General features: G+C 48.7%; 1 protein-coding gene across 1 annotated transcript; it reads right to left on the bottom strand.

Moving 5' to 3' along the window:
• Window positions 1–426: 426 nt before the first annotated feature.
• LOC104667283 (sialic acid-binding Ig-like lectin 10) lies at window positions 427–16,834 on the bottom strand. Its single transcript, XM_030942352.1, has 7 exons — window positions 16,690–16,834; window positions 15,728–15,991; window positions 15,115–15,396; window positions 14,862–14,964; window positions 3,470–3,609; window positions 1,006–1,126; window positions 427–502 (listed from the first exon to the last, which is right to left on the bottom strand). Exons 1-7 carry the CDS (start codon window positions 16,832–16,834, stop codon window positions 427–429), a joined length of 1,131 nt encoding a protein of 376 aa, XP_030798212.1.
• Window positions 16,835–18,741: the final 1,907 nt, after the last annotated feature.

Genomic DNA, 18,741 nt, shown 5'->3' with positions numbered 1-18,741 from the left:
GGCTGCCATCACCGTGCCCTTAACCCCGAGCTGGTTACTGAATAAACGTTAACTCATCTGTGCCTCACAGTGGTCCACGGTCTGTTATACCCCCATTTTGCAGAGGAAAGCTGGGGTTAGGGAACATGGGAGTGGCCCACACTCAGGGCCAGAGCTGGGATCTAAACACAGGTGGCTCGGCTCCATTGTCCAGGGGGCCACCACAGAAGTTCACGATCCCATGGCCCCCATCCTCTGCAGTGTCCCGCAGTTGGGGTGATCCCCACCTGGGAGAGGAAGGGATGGTGGCAGCCCTATCTACAGCCATTCTCCAAACCTAGCAGGGTACAGGGCACACAGAGAGTTAACCATCTGTGCATGGAATTGAGAGAGAGGGAGAAACAGAGACAGAGAGACTAGACTTTGAGGGTCAATGGGAGGGAGAGCCTAGACCTGCTCCTTGAGCCAGCAAAGCCTGGAGTGGCTGCGTGGCCCCAGACGGTTCCCTTCCACAGTCTGCACTCTGGAATGGGGAGAAGAGAGCCTGATGTGATCCCGATGGGCCTTGCTCCTAAGAGCCAGGCAGGAGAGGGTAGGAGCACGTCAGCTCTGGCTTTGTCCCCAGGTTGTGAGATTCTGGAAGGACCCTCCCCTTTCTGAACTTCAACTTCTTTGTGGGTGAGGGCAGGGGGTAGCGTCTGCCTCAGAAGGTAGGAATGTCACCTTAGGGAGGCTTCTCAGCCTCTCTGGGCCTCAGTTTCCTCCTCTGTAAAATGGGCATGGTAATGGGACCGATTCCACAGCGTCTTTGGCTTAGGTGAATGAAGGCCTGTGAGGGCTTGGGCCACCCTCAGTCCTCAGTCCACCCTCAGGGGAAAGAGTTCAGCCCAATATCCACTTCTTGGGAGATGATTCCACTTTCCAATCTCACCTTTATCTGTGGAGCGGCTGGGTCCCTGCTGCGCTCACCCCTCAGCCCACCCAGAGGGATGCTGCAATTTTCCTGGTCAGCCTCCTAGTCCCCACGACCCTTCAATTGGTGGGGCATCAGGACTGAAGTCAAACTTGGGGACACTGTCACCACTGTGCATGTCCTTCAGAGAGGAGGGGAAGTTGACCCTCATCAGTATCAGCTCCTCCCTCACTTCTGAGGGTGAGTAGGGCAACGTCTGAGGCTTGTTTGCAAGGAGCTTCACCCAGGCCCAGCCTGTGGTCCCTTGCCTGGCTCCGTTCTCACTGTCGTCCGCCTCCTGCCCTAGAAATGCTGCTTGCTCTGCCCTTGCTGGAGTGCTCTGACCCCCAGCGCCATGCCTCCTGCCTTCAATCTTGCAGCTTTCTGTGTCTGGCGGTGCCATCACCTCTCCCTGCATGCCTGCTGGGCTCCGGTAGCAACACTCAGCTCCCCAAGCGGTAGCAACACTCAGCTCCCCAAGCGGGGTCAAGCCCTCCCTTCCTCAATGCCAGCTCCTCCTCCTCCCCTCCCCTCTCCCCATGCTTCTTGGGACACAGCCCTGGCCCTGCCCCAAGGGGTGTAGCAACCTGGAGGTCCTTATGGGTAGGACCTGGGTCTGACTCCTCTTTGTCCCCAGCCCAGGGCCTGGCACATGGGAGGCCTCCGGGGATTTGTGGCCACATGAGTGAACACCTGGAATGTTTTTCTCTACCTAAAAACCCCTCCTTACTCTTCCACACCCAAGCTTCCTCCCAGAACCTGGGGATTCTGGTTGCCCTGGGCAAAGCGTCTGCGTTCTGAGCCCCGCCTGCTGTGGGCAGGAAGGGTGTTCAGGGAGCGGGAGTCCCCTCCACATCTCTGCCTCTGATCGGAGTTTGCAAATGGGAGGCCTCATCAGGGCTTTTCTTTGACCCACGCGGCGCTGCCTTTTAAAAACATGTTCTCAATTGCTAATGTGCTGGAATCAAGACATTTCACACTGAAATCAAGATCTCTGGATTCTCCTCAAAAAACAAACAAACAAAAATATGAAGAGCTAGCTGTAGTCACCCCGTGTTCCTGACCTGTGGGGAGCGGGGAGGGGAGTTGGAGAGAGTTCCGCCATGGCGAGCCGCCGCCTTCAGGAGGGGCAGTTGCTTTCAAGGCAGACGAGGCCCCCATTAGGTCAACTGTGCCCCTCTTGTTCCCTGCCTGGTGGCTGTGAGCATTTGAGTTTGCAACCTCTGCACTAGAGTCACATAAAGTCAGGAGAAAATGTCCAGGACAGGGTCAGCTGCTGCAGTGGGGGGCAAGGGTCCCGGGTTCAGGAGTCCTGAGCAGCGCGCGGCCTTGCGGTGTGGCCCGAGGCACGGTGAGCCTCAGTTTCTCTGTCTGCGTGCAGATGTGCAGAGGCTGGGGCCTCATGGTTCCCAGTGCCCCTGTGGATGTGTTTTTGGGGGTTCCTCCGGGTTTCAAGCCACCTTCCCGTCGTGCTGAGCATGCTTCAGTTTCTCTCTCTGAAGAAGGCTGAGGCTGGGTTGGATCCACTCTGGGCTCACAGCGGCCCCTGTGGGCGGCAGCAGCCTGTTTCCTGGTGCTGCCTGCCTGGCGTGTTCCTGTGTGTTTTGTTTCTGCTCCTGTCAGCCTGGCTGCTGGGGTGGCGTGTCCCTCCGGCAGGTGTCAGGTGTTAGGCGTGTTCCCTACATTGGCTACCATGAGGGCTGGCGCTGGGGAGGCCCCGGGGCATGTTCCCCGAGGAAATGGGAGGAAATGGGTGAGAGCCGGGCGACGGCCTCCGGGTCTGGAGTCTGGGATGGAGTTGCTGCTGGGCAGGTCTGCGCAGCTCTGCCTGGGCCAGGTTTCCACGTCCCGGGCCGAGTGCTGTGATCCGTCTTGGAGTCTACACTCGTCGGTCTCTCCAGATCCCTAGACTTCGGGAGAACCAGACTCCGCTGCCCCACTGCCTCCGGCAAGCCCAGTCCCCTCTCTGAGTACCCAACACGGGGGAATCCAAGCAGCCTCTTTAAGCCTCTGTTGTGGGCGGAAATGTGAATCCACCCCAACCCCCATCATTCATATGTTGACATCCTAACCCCCAGGGACTCAGAATGTGACTGTATTGGAGACAGGGCCTTCACACAGGTGATTAAGGTTAAATGATATCACATGGTGGGCCTGAGTTCAATGACTGGTGTCCTTACAAGGGAAGGAAATTAGGACCCAGGCACACGCAGAGGGACGACCCTGTGGGGACACAGGGAGAAGAGGGCATCTGCGGGCCAAGGAGAGAGGCCTCAGAAGGAAGCTTGGCTGTTGGCACCTTGACCTGGGAGTTCCAGCCTCCAGAGGGGAGGAAAATCAGTATCTGCCATTCAAGCCAGCCAGTCAGTGGCACTTTGTTTTGGCAAATGTAGCATCTGGTGTGTGGGGGCGAGGGGGCCTGGGACTCTCCGTCCTGAACAAGTGCCTCCCGGTGGTTTTGCCAGGTGATGGGTTTGGGGACCCTGGCCTGCGGCCCTGTCGTTTGACGACCTGCCTGTGACTGTCCCAGGGACTTACCTCCAGCCCGGTCTGGTGGGATGTAAGCTTCAGGCATTTTGAGTACTTCTGGTTCCTCCAGCAGCTCTGGTTTCTCAAGGGTCAGGCCTTCTTTGGTCTTGGGACTCTGATGTTCCTCCCACCAGGTAAGCATCTTCATTCTAAGGGAGGAAGCCCCGTGGTGAGTGCTGTGCTCAGTCCCTGCCCCGTCCAGTTCCCAGAAGGAGCCCTGGGCTGGGCCCAGAACACCAGCGTCCTCCGATTGCCTGTTCTGTGACCAGCGCAGCCCCACCCCACCCCATCAAGTGGGGATAAGAACCTCTATTCTCTTGGTGTGGACTCTCTCCCAAGCCTCTTTCTGGGCCTCCTGGAATTCACTCTGTCCCCCAGAGCTGCCCAGCTCCTCTCCTGCTCACAGACCTCCCATGGCTCCCCAGTTCCCCCAGGACACAGCCCAGCCCTTCAGCCTAGTGGCCCTTCATGTCTGGTCCATTCCTGCTTCTCTTGCTGCCCTGTGATGTCTCCATATACACTTTTTAGTTTTGGACAGGTCTTTTTTTGCACCTTTCTTCCTTCTTCTAATATTTCTGGCTCATGTCTGCATGTCCGTGCCCCGCACACCGCCTTGGTCTGACAGCTGTGTTCTGTTGTGTGGATATCCCATGGATTATATAACTGGTCCCCTTCCTTTCTCGCTCTGGCAGCTTTAGGGGACGCCTGCTGGTCCCCGGCTGGCGGCTCTGTCCTTCTGCCCCACGTCCCCTGCAGAGCAGCCTGAGCGAACTTTAAAGACCAGATCTGTTCCTCCCCAGATGGAGATCCTTCCATTGTTTCTTTCTGCATTCAGACAATAAGATTCAAACGTCCATTTTCTGTCTGAAAACACTCGCTCTACAAAAACATCCGAAAATACCGATGGGGCTGAGGTTGTGAGGACGTCGGGGACTAAAGATCAGAGCCCACGCATCAACTGAGGGGGGCCGGCTGCACACCGCTGGGTTGCGGGGGAGGGGGGCTTGCTGTTCTAATAACCAAGGGACTTGGTTTAAATGGTCCGGTGACAGCAGACAACAAGGCCTTGGGTCCATACTAGGTAGGGACCTGGATATGACACCCCCACATCAAGGTGGCACTAGAAAAAAAAAGTCTAGTCATTGGTCGAGGGAATGACAAGGAAGCATGTCTATTTCAGCCTGGGCTTTGGGTTGCAAAAAACCGTTTTTTATTTCTCTTAGAAGCTGAGGCCTCCATTTACAGAGATTTGCATCAGAGAGCAACAAAGTGAGCAATGAACACAAATAGCCCCCAGTTTGTTACGCTGTTGGGCAACTCACACAAAACTCATTTTGGAGGGACTCGCCCACCACATTGTCCACATACGATTTTCCAGGTAAAGTACCCACTGAAGAGCAGTTCACCTTCCAGGATGACCAAGCATGAGAGGAAACAGCCCTCCGCAAGGGAAGATGAAACCCAAACCTCTCACCAGAGCCCCTGAGGCTCTGCCCGCAGGTTGGCCTCTCTCAAGCTCTCCCTAAGCTCTCAGCTCATCCGCCCTGCTGGACTCTTGGACTCCTAAACCTCTGCAATCTCAGCCTAGAACTGCGGCTCCCTCGGTCTGCGCAGCTGCCTGTACTCCTTTAGGTCTCAGAGCAAGTACCTAACGGCTGCTTCCCATCCCCTCCCCTTGCCAAACTCTCTCCCAGCTCCCCATTTTCCTCCAGGCACTTCCCAACATTTATCCCTACACATCTGTATATGTCCTCCTTCTGTGTCCACCTCCCTGAGGCCTGGTTTGCTCTACGATATTGTCAGAGGTATGTGAACCAGAGCAACTCCATCTTGAATAGCAGCTGGGTAAAATAAGGCTGAGACCTACTCGGCTGCATTCCCAGACAGTGAAGGCATTCTAAGTCACAGGATGAGACAGGAGGTCGGCACAAAATAGAGGTCATAAAGACCTTGCTAATAAAACAGGTTGCAGTAAAGAAGCCAGCCAAAACCCACCCAAACCAAGATGGTGACGAGAGTGACCTCTGGTCATCCTCACTGCTACACTCCCACCAGCGCCATGGCAGGTTACAGATGTCATGGCAACAACAGGAAGTTACCGTATATGGTCTGAAAGGGGGAGGCATGAATAATCCACCCCTTATTTAGCATGTCATCAAGAAATAACCGTAAAAACGGGCAACGGGCAGGCCTCGGTTGCCCGTTGTGAGTTGCTCTGTCTGTGAGTAGTAATCTTTTTTTTTTTTTTTTTTTTTGAGCTGGAGTCTCGCTGTGTCGCCCAGGCTGGAGTGCAGTGGCGTGATCTCAGCTCACTGCAAGCTCCGCCTCCCAGGTTCACGCCATTCTCCCGCCTCAGCCTCCGAGTAGCTGGGACTACAGGTGCCCGCCACCACGCCCGGCTAATTTTTTGTATTTTTAGTAGAGATGGAGTTTCACCATGTTAGCCAGAATGGTCTCGATCTCCTGACCTCATGATCCGCCCGCCTCGGCCTCCCAAAGTGCTGGGACTACAGACTTGAGCCACCGCGCCCAGCCCGGAGTAGTCATTCTTTTATTCCTTTACTTTCCTAATAAAGTTGCTTTCACTTTACAGACTCGCCCTGAATTCCTTCTTGTGCGAGATCCAACAACTCTCTCCTGGGGTCTGGATCCGGACCCCTTTCCTGTAACAGTATGACCTGGCATGTAGAATTTACTCAGTAAATTTCTGTTGAGTTAATGTATGGAGAAAGGCTTTGCATCACACATCTCTGTTGCATTTGTGCGCAGCATGTGCACTGTTATAAAGGCCATTTGCATGTTTTGCATACTCTAAAAAATTATGAATGAGGCCAAAGCATACAAATCCAGACATGCAGGAAAATAGCAAAATATTGAAACAGCCTTGTGAGACGGTTTGAATTCAAGATTATTATTGCAACTTATTGTTTCTTTTCTTTTTTGAGAGACAAGGTCCTACTGTGTCATCCAGGCTGAAGTGCAGTGGTGTGATCACAGCTCTTTGCAGCTTCTACCTCCTGGGCTCAAGCCATCTTCCCACCTCAGCCGCCTGAGCAGCTGGGACTATATGCATGTACCACCGTGCTCAGCCAATTTTTGTATTTTTTTGTAGAGATGGGGTCTTATTATGTTTCCCAGGCTGGTCTCAAACTCCTGGGCTCAAGCGATCCTCGTGCCTTGGGCTCCCAAAGTGCTACGAATACAGGCATGAGTCAATGCATTCAGCCCCATTTTTTTTTTTTTTTTTTTTTTTTTTTTTTTTAGATAGAGTCTTGCTCTGTTACCCAGGCTGGAGTGCAGTGGCACAATCTTGGCTCACTTCAACCTCCACCTCCCGGGTTCAAGCGATTCTCCTGTCTCAGGCTACTAAGTAGCTGGGATTACAGGCACATGCCACCACGCCTGGCTAATTTTTGTATTTTTAGTAGAGACGGGATTTCACCATGTTGGCCAATATGGTCTCGAACTCTTGACCTCACGATTTGCCCGCCTCGGCCTCCCAAAGTGTTGGGATTACAGGTGTGAGCCACCGTGTCCGGCCACCATTTTGTTTTATTATAGGTTCTCCTCCCATTCACAACCCGCTCCTATGCTTGTACTGGATTTGCTTGGACACACTGTGACTCTCCTCCTGCCCTCCAAGGCCCCCAATGTCTGCCTCCTGAGGGAACTTGGCACAGCTCAGCTCCAGAGCCACCAGCCCGCCTGCAGGGGACACCTCCACACCTGTGGCCCAATCTACTGCCCCCAAGCCTTCTGCTCAGCCCTCTGGCTGGGGCGCCACCACCACACTCACCTGTCCTGGACTCTCCAGCCATCTTCTGCTGTGTTTAGCCCTTCCTACCTCCTGCACCCCACTCTTCCCAGACCCCTTCCTTCTCCTTCCCCAGGACACCACCTCCGAAGCCTTCTCCCCATTGAGAGTGACCCTGCCTCTGGCCTGATTCTCCAGGAGGCCTGGAGCCCACATCTGTGTTCTTCTGTTTTAGAACCCTCATCCTCTGAAGAGAAAGTCTCCTTCTGCTACTTTGAGCCTCTGGCTATTGGGCCAGAACATTCCCTTCCTCTCCTCATTTCTGTCACTGGCAACCCCCTAGGCCAGGCCTCTGTATTCCCAGAGGATTTTTATGCTTGACTCTTGTCTTTTTGGTCGTCACCAAATGCCTGCTTTGTGAATGAAAGCATTTTGGACTTTCCATGCTAGCCCAATTCAAGTGAACTCAAGTGACACCACAGGGAGCATCCAGCTGGGCTCTGCCCAAATTCCTAATCTAGGAAATCATGAAAAATACTAAAATGATTATTGTTTGAAGCCACCGTATTTTGGGGGATTGCTATGGTCTGAATGTTTACATCCTCCGCTCAAATTCACATGTTGAAATCCTAACCCTCAAGGTGACTGTATTTGGAGGTGGGGCCTTTGGGAGGTGACTAATTCATGAGGATGGAACCCTCCTGAATGAGACAAGAGCCTTTATAAAAGAGACCTCAGCGAGACCCCCTAGTCCCTTCCACCAAGTGGGGACACAATGAGAAGATGTCATCTATAAGGAAGATGAACCAGACACTGAACCTGCTGGCGCCCAGGCCTTGGACTTTCTAGCTTCCAGAACTGTGAGAAATAAATCTCTGTTGTGCACAAAACACCCAATCTATGGCACTTTGTGGTAGCAGCCCAGACAGACTAAGACAGGGGTAGAGACATAGCAACAGATGATCAGAACTGTTACCTTTCTCTTTGAGCTGGTTGAGTTCAGCCGTTATAACTCACAACTGGAAGAGACCTGATGAATGCAACTGTTTCCTTTAACTACCAAGGGTTATCTCCCAAAAACTTTTCCACTTAAGAAAATGCAAATTCCAATACTTCATGATCTGCCTAGTTCTTCTACCCAGCCAGTATTTTTGTGCTCCCCTTCCAACTGTTCCCATTATATAATATCACAGGTGGAAGCTCCAATCCCAAGACACTATATTTTCTAGAGTCTATGGAGACTCTCTTCAGTTTCTCTTCCTTTCCTTCCCTCCCCACCCCACTAGGTACAATGGCTCCTCAGTTAAAGTGCTCTCTCCTTCCAGCCTCCTCGCTTCCCCATCTCCCACCTCCCCCCTCCATCATCCTTCCTAGCATCTTGTCCATGAATACTCAAACCTAGCCCAATGCCATCATCTACTCCTTTTTTTCTGCTATGGTCTGAATGTTTGTGTTCCTCCAAAATTCTTCTGTTGAAACCAAATCTCCAGTGTTCTGGTACAACCAGAAGGTGCCGTCTGTGAACCAGGAAGCAGGCCCCTCACCAGACACCAAATCTTCTGGTGCTTTGATCCTGAACTTCCCAGCCTTCAGAACTGTGAGAAGTAGGCCGGGCGCGGTGGCTCAAGCCTGTAATCCCAGCACTTTGGGAGGCTGAGGCGGGCGGATCACGAGGTCAGGAGATCGAGACCATCCTGGCTAATACGGTGAAACCCCGTCTCTACTAAAAAAATACAAAAAACTAGCCGGGCGAGGTGGCGGGCACCTGTAGTCCCAGCTACTCGGAAGGCTGAGGCAGGAGAATGGCGTGAACCCGGGAGGCGGAGCTTGCAGTGAGCTGAGATCCGGCCACTGCACTCCAGCCCGGGCGGCAGAGCGAGACTCCGTCTCAAAAAAAAAAAAAAAAAAAAAAAAGAACTGTGAGAAGTAAATTTATTTTGTTTATAAGCCACCCAGTCTATGGATTCTGTTATAGCAGCCTCAGTGGACTAAGATGTCTTCCAACGACCACTGCTGGGAGGAGACGTCACATAGCAATGATGCTTGGCACCATTAATGATTACTAATCTCCAGCAACCATTGGGCCTTTGCTACTGCTCAGTGGTTGCTCTCCTTGTCCTTATACAGATCCTGCTCATTCTCCCCAGTGGCTATTCCAACCACCCTAACACATCATGCCTCTTCTCAATCCCCCACGGATCCCCCATGCTCCCACCCATGTCATTTTCAGCAGATGGCCTTGCCATGCTTCCCTTGTTATGAAAATAAGCCACTGGGCCGGGCGCGGTGGCTCAAGCCTGTAATCCCAGCAATTTGGGAGGCCGAGACGGGTGGATCACAAGGTCAGGAGATCAAGACCATCCTGGCTAACACGGTGAAACCCCGTCTCTACTAAAAATACAAAAAACTAGCCGGGCGAGGTGGCGGGCGCCTGTAGTCCCAGCTACTCGGGAGGCTGAGGCAGGAGAATGGCGTCAACCCGGGAGGCGGAGCTTGCAGTGAGCTGAGAACCGGCCACTGCACTCCAGCCTGGGCGACAGAGCGAGACTCCCTCTCAAAAAAAAAAAAAAAAAAAAGAAAAGAAAATAAGCCACTGGGTGTGAGGGCCTCACCCTACCAACTCCAATCCTAAATGCTGCCTAAAGGTGAACAAGAGAAAGAACACTTTCTCTTGTTTTCTCAAGATGCCACTGGATTTTGAGAATAACGTTGAGAATAAGGATCACTGGTTGCTTTAGACAATGTCGTTTCAGTGGCCTTGTGCTGGGGAGCAAGCGGAAGAGTGTGATGAGAATCAGGAAGTGGTGTAAGGTATTTTTCCAAAAGAATATTGGATAGTACATAGAGGAAGCCTGTGGGGCTGAGGTGGGAGAGATTTCTACCAGCAAAGAAAGAATGATTGGAAATTTAGGAGCCAGAAGGGATGATTGATGGGAGTACAGCTCCTAAGGCAGTGGAGGAGAAGGATTCCCAAGCAGAGGAGGTGACCTTGGACCTCCTTGGACAGGAGGAAGGAAGCCTCTTTACCTGAAAAAGGCAGGGAGTACATCACTCAATGTCAATGGTAATGATGTCGTATGTGTTGGGGGGCTGATATTTTTCCTCAGAAGTAGGTAAACCCTATTGCTGAACGTGATGGGATGAGATAAGAGATTGGGGGAAAGAGGGAAACACCTGGCATATTGACAGAGTGTGAAGTGGGAGGGGGTTGATTAGAGACAAGCTAAAGGATTTCTGGGCAGTACTGATCTCGTACCTCTGCTCCAAGGATGGAGACAGTGAAAGAGTAGGGTTCTCTTAGCATCTCCCTCATACAGACCTCTAACCTAGTGCTTGTTTACTTGACTCCCTCTCTCTGGAAAATACAGGACACAGGGCAAGAGCGGAAACAGATAAAAAGTTTGACAAACATTGGATGAAAGCCCTATAATGAAAACAGAGAGCAGAGACAATATAAACAATGGTTAAGAATCTTCCCAGAACTGATGAAAGACGCCGAAGCATAGACTGAAGAGGCCAAATAAATATCAATAACGACAAATCTAAAAAGATGATATCCACACTCAGTCACATCAAAGTAGAAGTGTTAGTGCTAATACCCAAAAGTCCAGGAGACCTACAGGAGTCCTGAAAAGACACCTGGCCCTGGAGAGAGGCCTGGGGAAGTTTTCCAGAGCGTGTGATGGAAGGGCTGTAGGCTGAGTTGTAAATGATGAATACATGTCAGCCAGGTGTGAGAGGGGAGCAGGGGTAGAAGACGAAATGCAGAGGAGAGGGAATATTGGGCAGAAGCCAAACTGTCAGCAAAGCTGCAGGACAAGAAACGCATGTGTCAGAGACAAATAGGCAAGTTGGTGTTATGAAAGTGTAAAGTGTGAGGCCAAACCAGAAATGTCAGAGACAAAGAGGTCTTAAAGGCAGAGACAGATAAGGAGAGATCATTTTCAAAGGAGCAGCAGATGAGAGTCACAGCTGACTTTTCTTCTGTGACAATAGAAGCAAGATATAGTGGAACATGGAACAGTTCAAGATACTGAAAGAAAATGCCTGCCAATACAGTATTCCAAACTTGGCAAATACACCTCTTTTTTTTTTTTTTTTTTTTTTTTTTTTTTGAGACACAGTCTCACTCTGTGGCCCAGGCTGGAGTGCAGTGGCACAATCTCAGCTCACTGCAGCCTCCGCCTCCTGGGTTCAGGTGACTCTTCTGCCTCAGCCTCTTGAGTAGCTGGGATTACAGGTGGACACTACCAAATCTGGCTATTTTTGGTTTTTTTGTATTTTCAGTAGAGACAGGGTTTCACCGTGTTGGCCTGGCTGGTCTAAAACTTCTGGCCTCAAGTGATCCGCCCACCTTGGCCTCCCAAAGTGCTGGGATTACAGACGTGAGCCACCACATCTGGCCAAAATATTTTTCAACTATGAAGGGAGAGAGAGAGAGAGAGAGAGAAAGTGAGAGAGGAAACCAAGAATGTTTGCTACCAGAAAACCAATTCTAAAGGGGTTTCTAGAATATATTTCAGGAAAAAAGATTCTGGATGGAAGATCTAAGAATACTAACAGAGTGTAATGAATAAAGAATAGAGACTATGGTAAATATGTATGTAAATCAAAACAAGCAGTGAATGTACAAAATAAAACCAAACGTCTTTGGGGGCTCAAAAATATAGAATTGGTATTTCATTAATAATAAAATGCGACTAATAGTAAGATGCATAATTTATATATCACTAAGGGAAAAAAAATGTTGCCAGTTAAACTATTAAGAACTAATATCGTCCTGAACAGCACATGAATCATCCCATGTCATGTTAATTTAAATTTTAAAAATGTCTTCTAAAGGATTAAGCAATTTCTTCTGATTTCATTTGCATTGACAGTTTATGGTAAATTACCCTTTTGCTTTTTATCTTACAACAAAAAGTAACATGGCTTCATCCACATGTGGGTATCTTTCTTTCCTAGGTTCTATAAAGCACCAGATTGTTGCTTCACAAAAAAATATGGAATATGGTCATTTCCCAAACAAATGTTACAGGTGTCCCAAGAATGAAAGGTATGCTTACTCTTTCACTTCTGTGCCCTTCTGTATACACAATAACTTTGTTTCAGTACCAGCTAATAATGTAATACTTTCACAAATGTTTGAAAAGGCAATAAATTAAACATGTATCAATGAACAAATAATTCAATTACAGCGATAATATGAACAGCAATGACAGAGTTCATGCACCTGCAGGCAATGACAGCTTTATCAGGATTGCCACCTGGGACTAACAGCAACTGTAAATCACCATCAATTGAAGACATATCTCTACTTCAGAGATGTTCCAATGTGAAATAACACGAATATTGGGATTGATAAAATGCCACACAGAATGTTATGAAAATAGCATGTAAGTCGTGAGGAGGAAAGCTAGAGTTCAACTGTTCTAAGGTCTTTATATTATCTGGAGGAGGGTAACGGTTTTATACTTTGAAATGATCAAATATATACTTTCATAACTGAAGTACAGATGTTGTGATTTCTGGGTAACCAGTAAAAGAATATTTAAAAAAACGTATAATCGCATACTTGTCAACTGGTAGAAAGAAAAGAATGGACTGATAAAAATACCCAGCCAATCCAAATGAAGACAAGTAAAGGGAAAACAGAAACATATGGAACAAGCCAGGATGGTATATTGAAATGCCATCAGTGTTTAAATGCACCAGTAATTACATCAAGTAAAGTAATTTAAATCCGATTTAAAAATTACCAGACTAAAAAAAGCCAAAATCATATGCTGATTACGAAACACATATCTAAACTTTAAGATCACAGACTGAGAGTAGATGGAAAAGAAGGAGCTGGTGGAGCTATACTAATATCTGACAGAATAGGCTTTAACACAAAGGTGAAGAAGAAAAACGGTTTCTGATATAAGGAAGATACTTGTATGAACTTTTTTTTTTTTTTTTTAAGACAGAGTCTGTCATTCTGTTGCCCAGGCTGGAGTGCAGGAGCATGATCTCAGCTCACTGCAGCCTCCGCTTCTTGGGTTCAAGCCATTCTCCTGCCTCAGTCTCCCAAATAGCTGGGATCACAGGCACACGCCACTATGCCCGGCTAATTTTTTATTTTTAGTACAGATGGGATTTCACCACGTTGGCCAGGCTGGTCTCAAACTCCTGACCTCAAGTGATCCACCTGCCTTGGCCTCCCAAAGGGCTGGGATTACAGGTGTGAGCCACCACGCTCGGCCTTGTATGCACATTTTAAAACAGACTTGAAGCTAGTGACATGGCCTCAAGATTTATAAAGCAAAAGCTGACAGAATTTCAAGAAGAAACAAACAAATCCACAATCATGGTGGGAGATTTAAAAACACCTACCTCTTATTATTAGAGCAGGCAGGCAATTAAGTCAGTACAAGTAGAGAAGATTTAAACAACACGATTAATGAATTTGATTGAAAGGGTATATATGTATATGTATGTGTTTGCATACACACGCAGACACACACATAGAGACATACATACTGCATTCAACAGGTACAGAATATACATTCTTTTCAAGTTCACATGGAATATTTATAAAAACTAAACAAAAATGTGTTACAAAAAGAATTGAAATCATGCATAGTATATTTTCTGACCTTATTGGGTTTAAGTTAAAAATTTAAAAAGACAGTAATGTGCCTAAGAAACTCAAGGGTCAGGCTGGGGGCAGCGGCTCACGCCTGTAATCCCAGCACTTTGGGAGGCCAAGGCAGGTGGATCACCTGAGGTCGGGAGTTCGAGACCAGCCTGACCAACACGGAGAAACCCCATCTCTACTAAAAATACAAAAAAATTAGCCGGGCGTGCTGGCACATGCCTGTCATCCTAGCTACTAGGTTGACTGAGGCAGGAGAATCGCTTGAACCCAGGAGGCGGAGGTTGTGGTGAGCCGAGATTGCGCCATTGCACTACAGCCTGGGCAACAAGAGCAAAACTCTTGTCTCAACACCAAAGCAAACCAAACAAAAAAACAACAACAAAAAATACTCATGCGTCAAAAAATCATAATGGAAATTAGAAATATTTTAACCAAATGATAATGAAATATTTATATTAAAATTTGTGAGACGCAGCTAAAGTCATGCTCAGAGGGAAACTTACGGCTCTAAATACAAATACCGAAAAAGAAGAATAACTGAAAGTTAATGATGTAAGAATCCATTTTTAAAACGTAGACAAGGCCGGGGGCGGTGGGCCACACCTGTAATCCCAACAGCACTTTGGGAGGCTGAGGTGGGTCGATCACTTGAGCCCAGGAGTTGGAAACTTGCCTGGGCAACATAGTGAAATCCTGTTTCTGCAAAAAATACAAAAATTAGCCAGGCGTGGTGGCACACACCTGTAGTCCCAGCTACTGAGGAGGCTGAGGTGGGAGGATCATGAGCCCAGGGAAGTGGAGGCTACAGTGAGCTGTGATTGCTCCACTGCACTCCAGCCTGGGTGAGAGAGGGAGACCCTGTCTCAAAAAACAAACAGACAAACAAACAAACAAAGTAGACAAAGCGAAATAAACAGGAAGACAGTATGAGGAAGGAAATGGAGAACATAAATAAAGGTAGTAGGCTTTAGGAAAGGCTGCTGATGAATTTGAACTTTGATACTCACAACAAGAGGACGAGGCAGAAGAAGAGCAATGAGAATGCAATGGCTCCATACACGATGCCCTGGATTAATCCTTTCACGAACACACTGGAAACTGATTTCTTATCTGGAATTGGAGGGAAGTGAGATTGACTTTTCTCCAAAGGCTTTGAAGTCGGAGCTAAAACTCTCTACCCTTTCCACTGGCCCTGTGCCCATCCACATCTGGCCCTTAGGTGTTCTTTCCAGCTCAGTCACTAGGTCCCTGGATACTCACTTGGTATCAGGAAGATGCTGGAAGTGTGAATTCCATATTGGTTCTTCCCCTCACAGCGAAGTCTCATGACTATTTCTGGCTCCCCGATGAGGTTGATGGTGCTGTTGGCCCAGGGGACACGTGTGGAAGAAGTCACCCGGAGGATGTTATCCATGCTGTTCACATCCACAGGGACACCTCCCAGCCACCACTGCACGGAGGGCATGGGGATCCCGTGGAAGGAACAGCTGCACAGAACTGTCTTCTCCAAAGAACAAGAGGAATTGAACAACCTGGCAGGTGCTGTGCGGAGGAAGAATCGGGGATCATCAAGATGTCCTGATTTTGCTTCTCTGCTTCCCCTAAGACCCAGCCTTCTCTTTACTCGCTATTCACAGGGAGCTTCAGAAAGACTTTCTGGCAACCCAGAGTGGGGCTGGGACTCAAAACAGTCCCCTTTCATCCTCTCTCCACATCTGCCTCCGACTTGGGTTCAGCTCCTACCTCTGACCTTTCGGCCCCAAAGGCCAGGGGGAACATGTGACAGCTCCTAAGATTTCTTTCCCTCTGGGGCTCAGGTCTTTTCTTGAGCCCACTATTTCTCAGGATCCTGCCTGTGCCCACCAGCACTTACAGACCACTTGGAGCTTGACCAAGCTACTTCTGGTCACGTTGGCTAGGGAGAAGTTCAAGTGACATCCAAGGGTGTTGCCGTGGTCCTCAGGCCTCAGGATGAAGTGCAGCACCGAGGAGGAGCTGCTGGAGATGGCTGGGTTCTTCCGGGAGTGAAAGAGGGCTTTGGTTTCTTTGCAGGTGCTTTTGAGGGTACAGTTCAAGGTCACAGGTTTCTCAGCCAAAAGAATCTCTGGGATGTGGAGCTCTGGCTTTTGGGCTAGGTCTGGAGAAGAGAGAAGTAGACCCAAACCTTGGGGGAAAAGGGACCCTCGTGGACACTTCACTGATGGATAGCGTTTCCAGGTTACAAAGTGCTCCCCGCCTATTAGCTCATTTGCAACCCTCTCACCTCCCCAATAGCCTTGTTAAACCTGGGATTGTTGTGGTTGAATGGTTTTTCACAAATAGATTTCCTTTCTCTGTGTGGAAGGGGAACAGCCCAGCATCCAGGTGATCAAACTGAAGAGAACTACTCAAGGTGGTACAGCTTGAACCTGAACTCTGGTCTTCAAAGACTGAGGGTGAGTAGTTTTCTGACTATCTACATTGTAGAATGGGGATTCTACATTCTGGCCCCTTATCTGAGCCCAGACTAGATGTGCTAGTGGTAACTCCTCCTCTGCCTCCCTTTTCCAGCCCAATTCTCCCCCTAGACTCTGCCCCTTCCCAGCCCAGTCTGTGATCATTTCCTCTCTATTTTGTATTGGTTGGATGACACAGGGCGAGTTGCTTCTCTTTTTGCCATTTCTATTTGGAAAAGTAAAGTTACCTATTATACTGATCTCGTTGCATCATTGGAAAACTCAAATACCTGAGGTTTTGTAAAGCCCAGTGTCCATCAAGTAAAAACCACATAATCACCAGAACCACTGATGGATTTCCTTCTTTCCCAACCACTTACTGGATGATATTGAACATCACCTGACACAAAGAGTTTGATATTCTCCCCCAGGAAAGCACTTTTTTGTTCTCCTAGATCTGCATAGAATAAATACGTCATGTTGTTCCCTTTGAGAATATCGTGGATGAGTAGGGTACAATCTTCTTCATTAAGATTCCCAGTCATGTAAAATCTGTCCTTGGTGTTATCACCAACGGTAGCATTGGGTTTATTTGTAGCTGCAAGGGAGCCGATGTTTTTGTTGAGCCAGTAGCCCATGATCATGGAATTGCTTGGGAGTTCTTCGGGAAATTCAAATGCACAAGGGATTGTTGTGCACAGCCCCTCTTCCACTGGTATCTTCTTGATTTCCATCAAAACCTGAGAAAGTAACCCTGTAAGGAGAGATCCAAGTTGATCCACCTACCATACTCCTGTATTATATCTGTGCATTAAAAGAGTCACCTTACCTAAGAAAGGCTTGACACTTGTCCAGGTCCTATGAGGTGATCTCTAAACCCTTGGGATATCCTGCCTGATAGGAGTGTCTTTGTTTACCTGAGACCCTGGATTTCATCAGTTGATGCTAACACTCTGATTTATGGTGGGACCCCTGGATCCTGGGGCATCAGCTTGACCTCTGAAGGGGCTGAAGACTAAGCTAAGTCAGTGACCAGACCCACAATAAAAACCCTGGACACCAAGGCTTGGGTGCACTTCTCTTCTTGGCATGTCTGTGCATGTCACCACACATTGTTGCTGAAAGAAGTAAGCTCTGTTGGTGCAACACTACTGGGAGAGGCCAGCTGAAAGCTCATGCCTGCTCTCTCCTGAACCCTGCCCTATGCACCTCTTCCCTGTACTGATTTTCATCCGTATTTTTTTGCTATAATCAACTGCAATCATGAGTAAAACAGTTCTGCTGAGTTTTGAGTCCTTCTTGTGGATCACTGAATCAGAGGCGTCTTGGGGACTCCTAAACTGCATCACCCCAATCTAGTCTGCTGGATTTTTTTTATTGCTCTTCTTGTTGGTATTAATTGTATCTTGTGATCTTGGCCATGTTGCATCATTTCTGAATCTCAGTTTCTCAGTCAGGGAAATGGGTACAATAATATCAACACTACAATATTGTGATAATTAAGGACAATACCTACAGAGGCACGTGGCTCCCTGCAATGATAACTGCAGATTGTGACTTCAGTCACATTCCATTACAGGGGACCATGAACAGTTATTGAATAATTGTGCTCGCCACCCATTAGCTCATTTGGAACCCCCTCCCCTCCCCAACAGCCCTGTGAAACCTAGGACTGTTGTGGTTGAATGGTTTCCACAAATAAATTTCATTTCACTGTATAGACGGGGAATACCCCATTGTCCAAGTGAGCAAACTGAAGAGAATTACTCAAGGTGGTAGAGCTTGAACCTGAACTCTGGTCTTCAAAGACTCAGGGTTTCTTGAGGATCTATATTGTAGGATAAAGATTCTACTTTTTTTTTTTTTTTTTTTTTTTTTAGACAGAGTCTTGCTGTCACCCAGGGTAAAGTGCAGTGGCACAATCTTCGCTCACTGCAACACCCACTCCTGGGTTCAAGTGATTCTCCCAATTCAGCCTCCCCAGTAGCTGGGATTACAGGTGCCCACTACCACACCTGGCTAATTGTTCTACTTTTAGTAGAGACAGGGTTTCACCATGTTGGCCAGGCTGGTCTCTGACTCCTGACCTCAGGTGATCTGCCCAACTTGGCCTCCCGAATTGCTGGGATTAGAGGCATGAGCCACTGTGCTTGGCCAAGTACCTAATTTTTTATGTTCTCACCTCTTCATCTGACTTCAGCCCTGTCTGCCTTCCACCCCTACCCACCCTCACCTCCCCAAGATACCTCCACACTGCCTCTCCTTCTACTTACCCAACCATAGCAGCGGCAGTGTCATCAGCCCCAGCGAGACCTCATGGGCAAGAGAGGACCAGGATGTATCCTGCTGCTAACTCTGACCTCAGATTGGTCTGTCCTGGAGGGCAGGATTTGGAATGGATGAGGAGAGGGGCAGCAGCAAGAGGCATGGGGTGCGGCTAGAAAGAAGTCCA

Source organism: Rhinopithecus roxellana, chromosome 12, assembly GCF_007565055.1.
Source record: "Rhinopithecus roxellana isolate Shanxi Qingling chromosome 12, ASM756505v1, whole genome shotgun sequence".
NCBI classification, from domain to species: domain Eukaryota; kingdom Metazoa; phylum Chordata; class Mammalia; order Primates; family Cercopithecidae; genus Rhinopithecus; species Rhinopithecus roxellana.
Note: the sequence above shows the minus strand (reverse complement) of the source record. Positions and strands in the feature narration are given on the sequence as shown.

Coding starts and splice junctions, on each gene's coding strand:
- LOC104667283 (XM_030942352.1), bottom strand. CDS start 16,834: ATGACTGGGAATCTTAATGAAGAAGATTGTACCCTACTCATCCACGAT. Junction 15,397..15,727: donor GGTCAAGCTCCAAGTGGTCT/GTAAGTGCTGGT, acceptor TCCTCCGCACAG/CACCTGCCAGGTTGTTCAAT. Junction 14,965..15,114: donor CAGCATCTTCCTGATACCAA/GTGAGTATCCAG, acceptor CTCCAATTCCAG/ATAAGAAATCAGTTTCCAGT.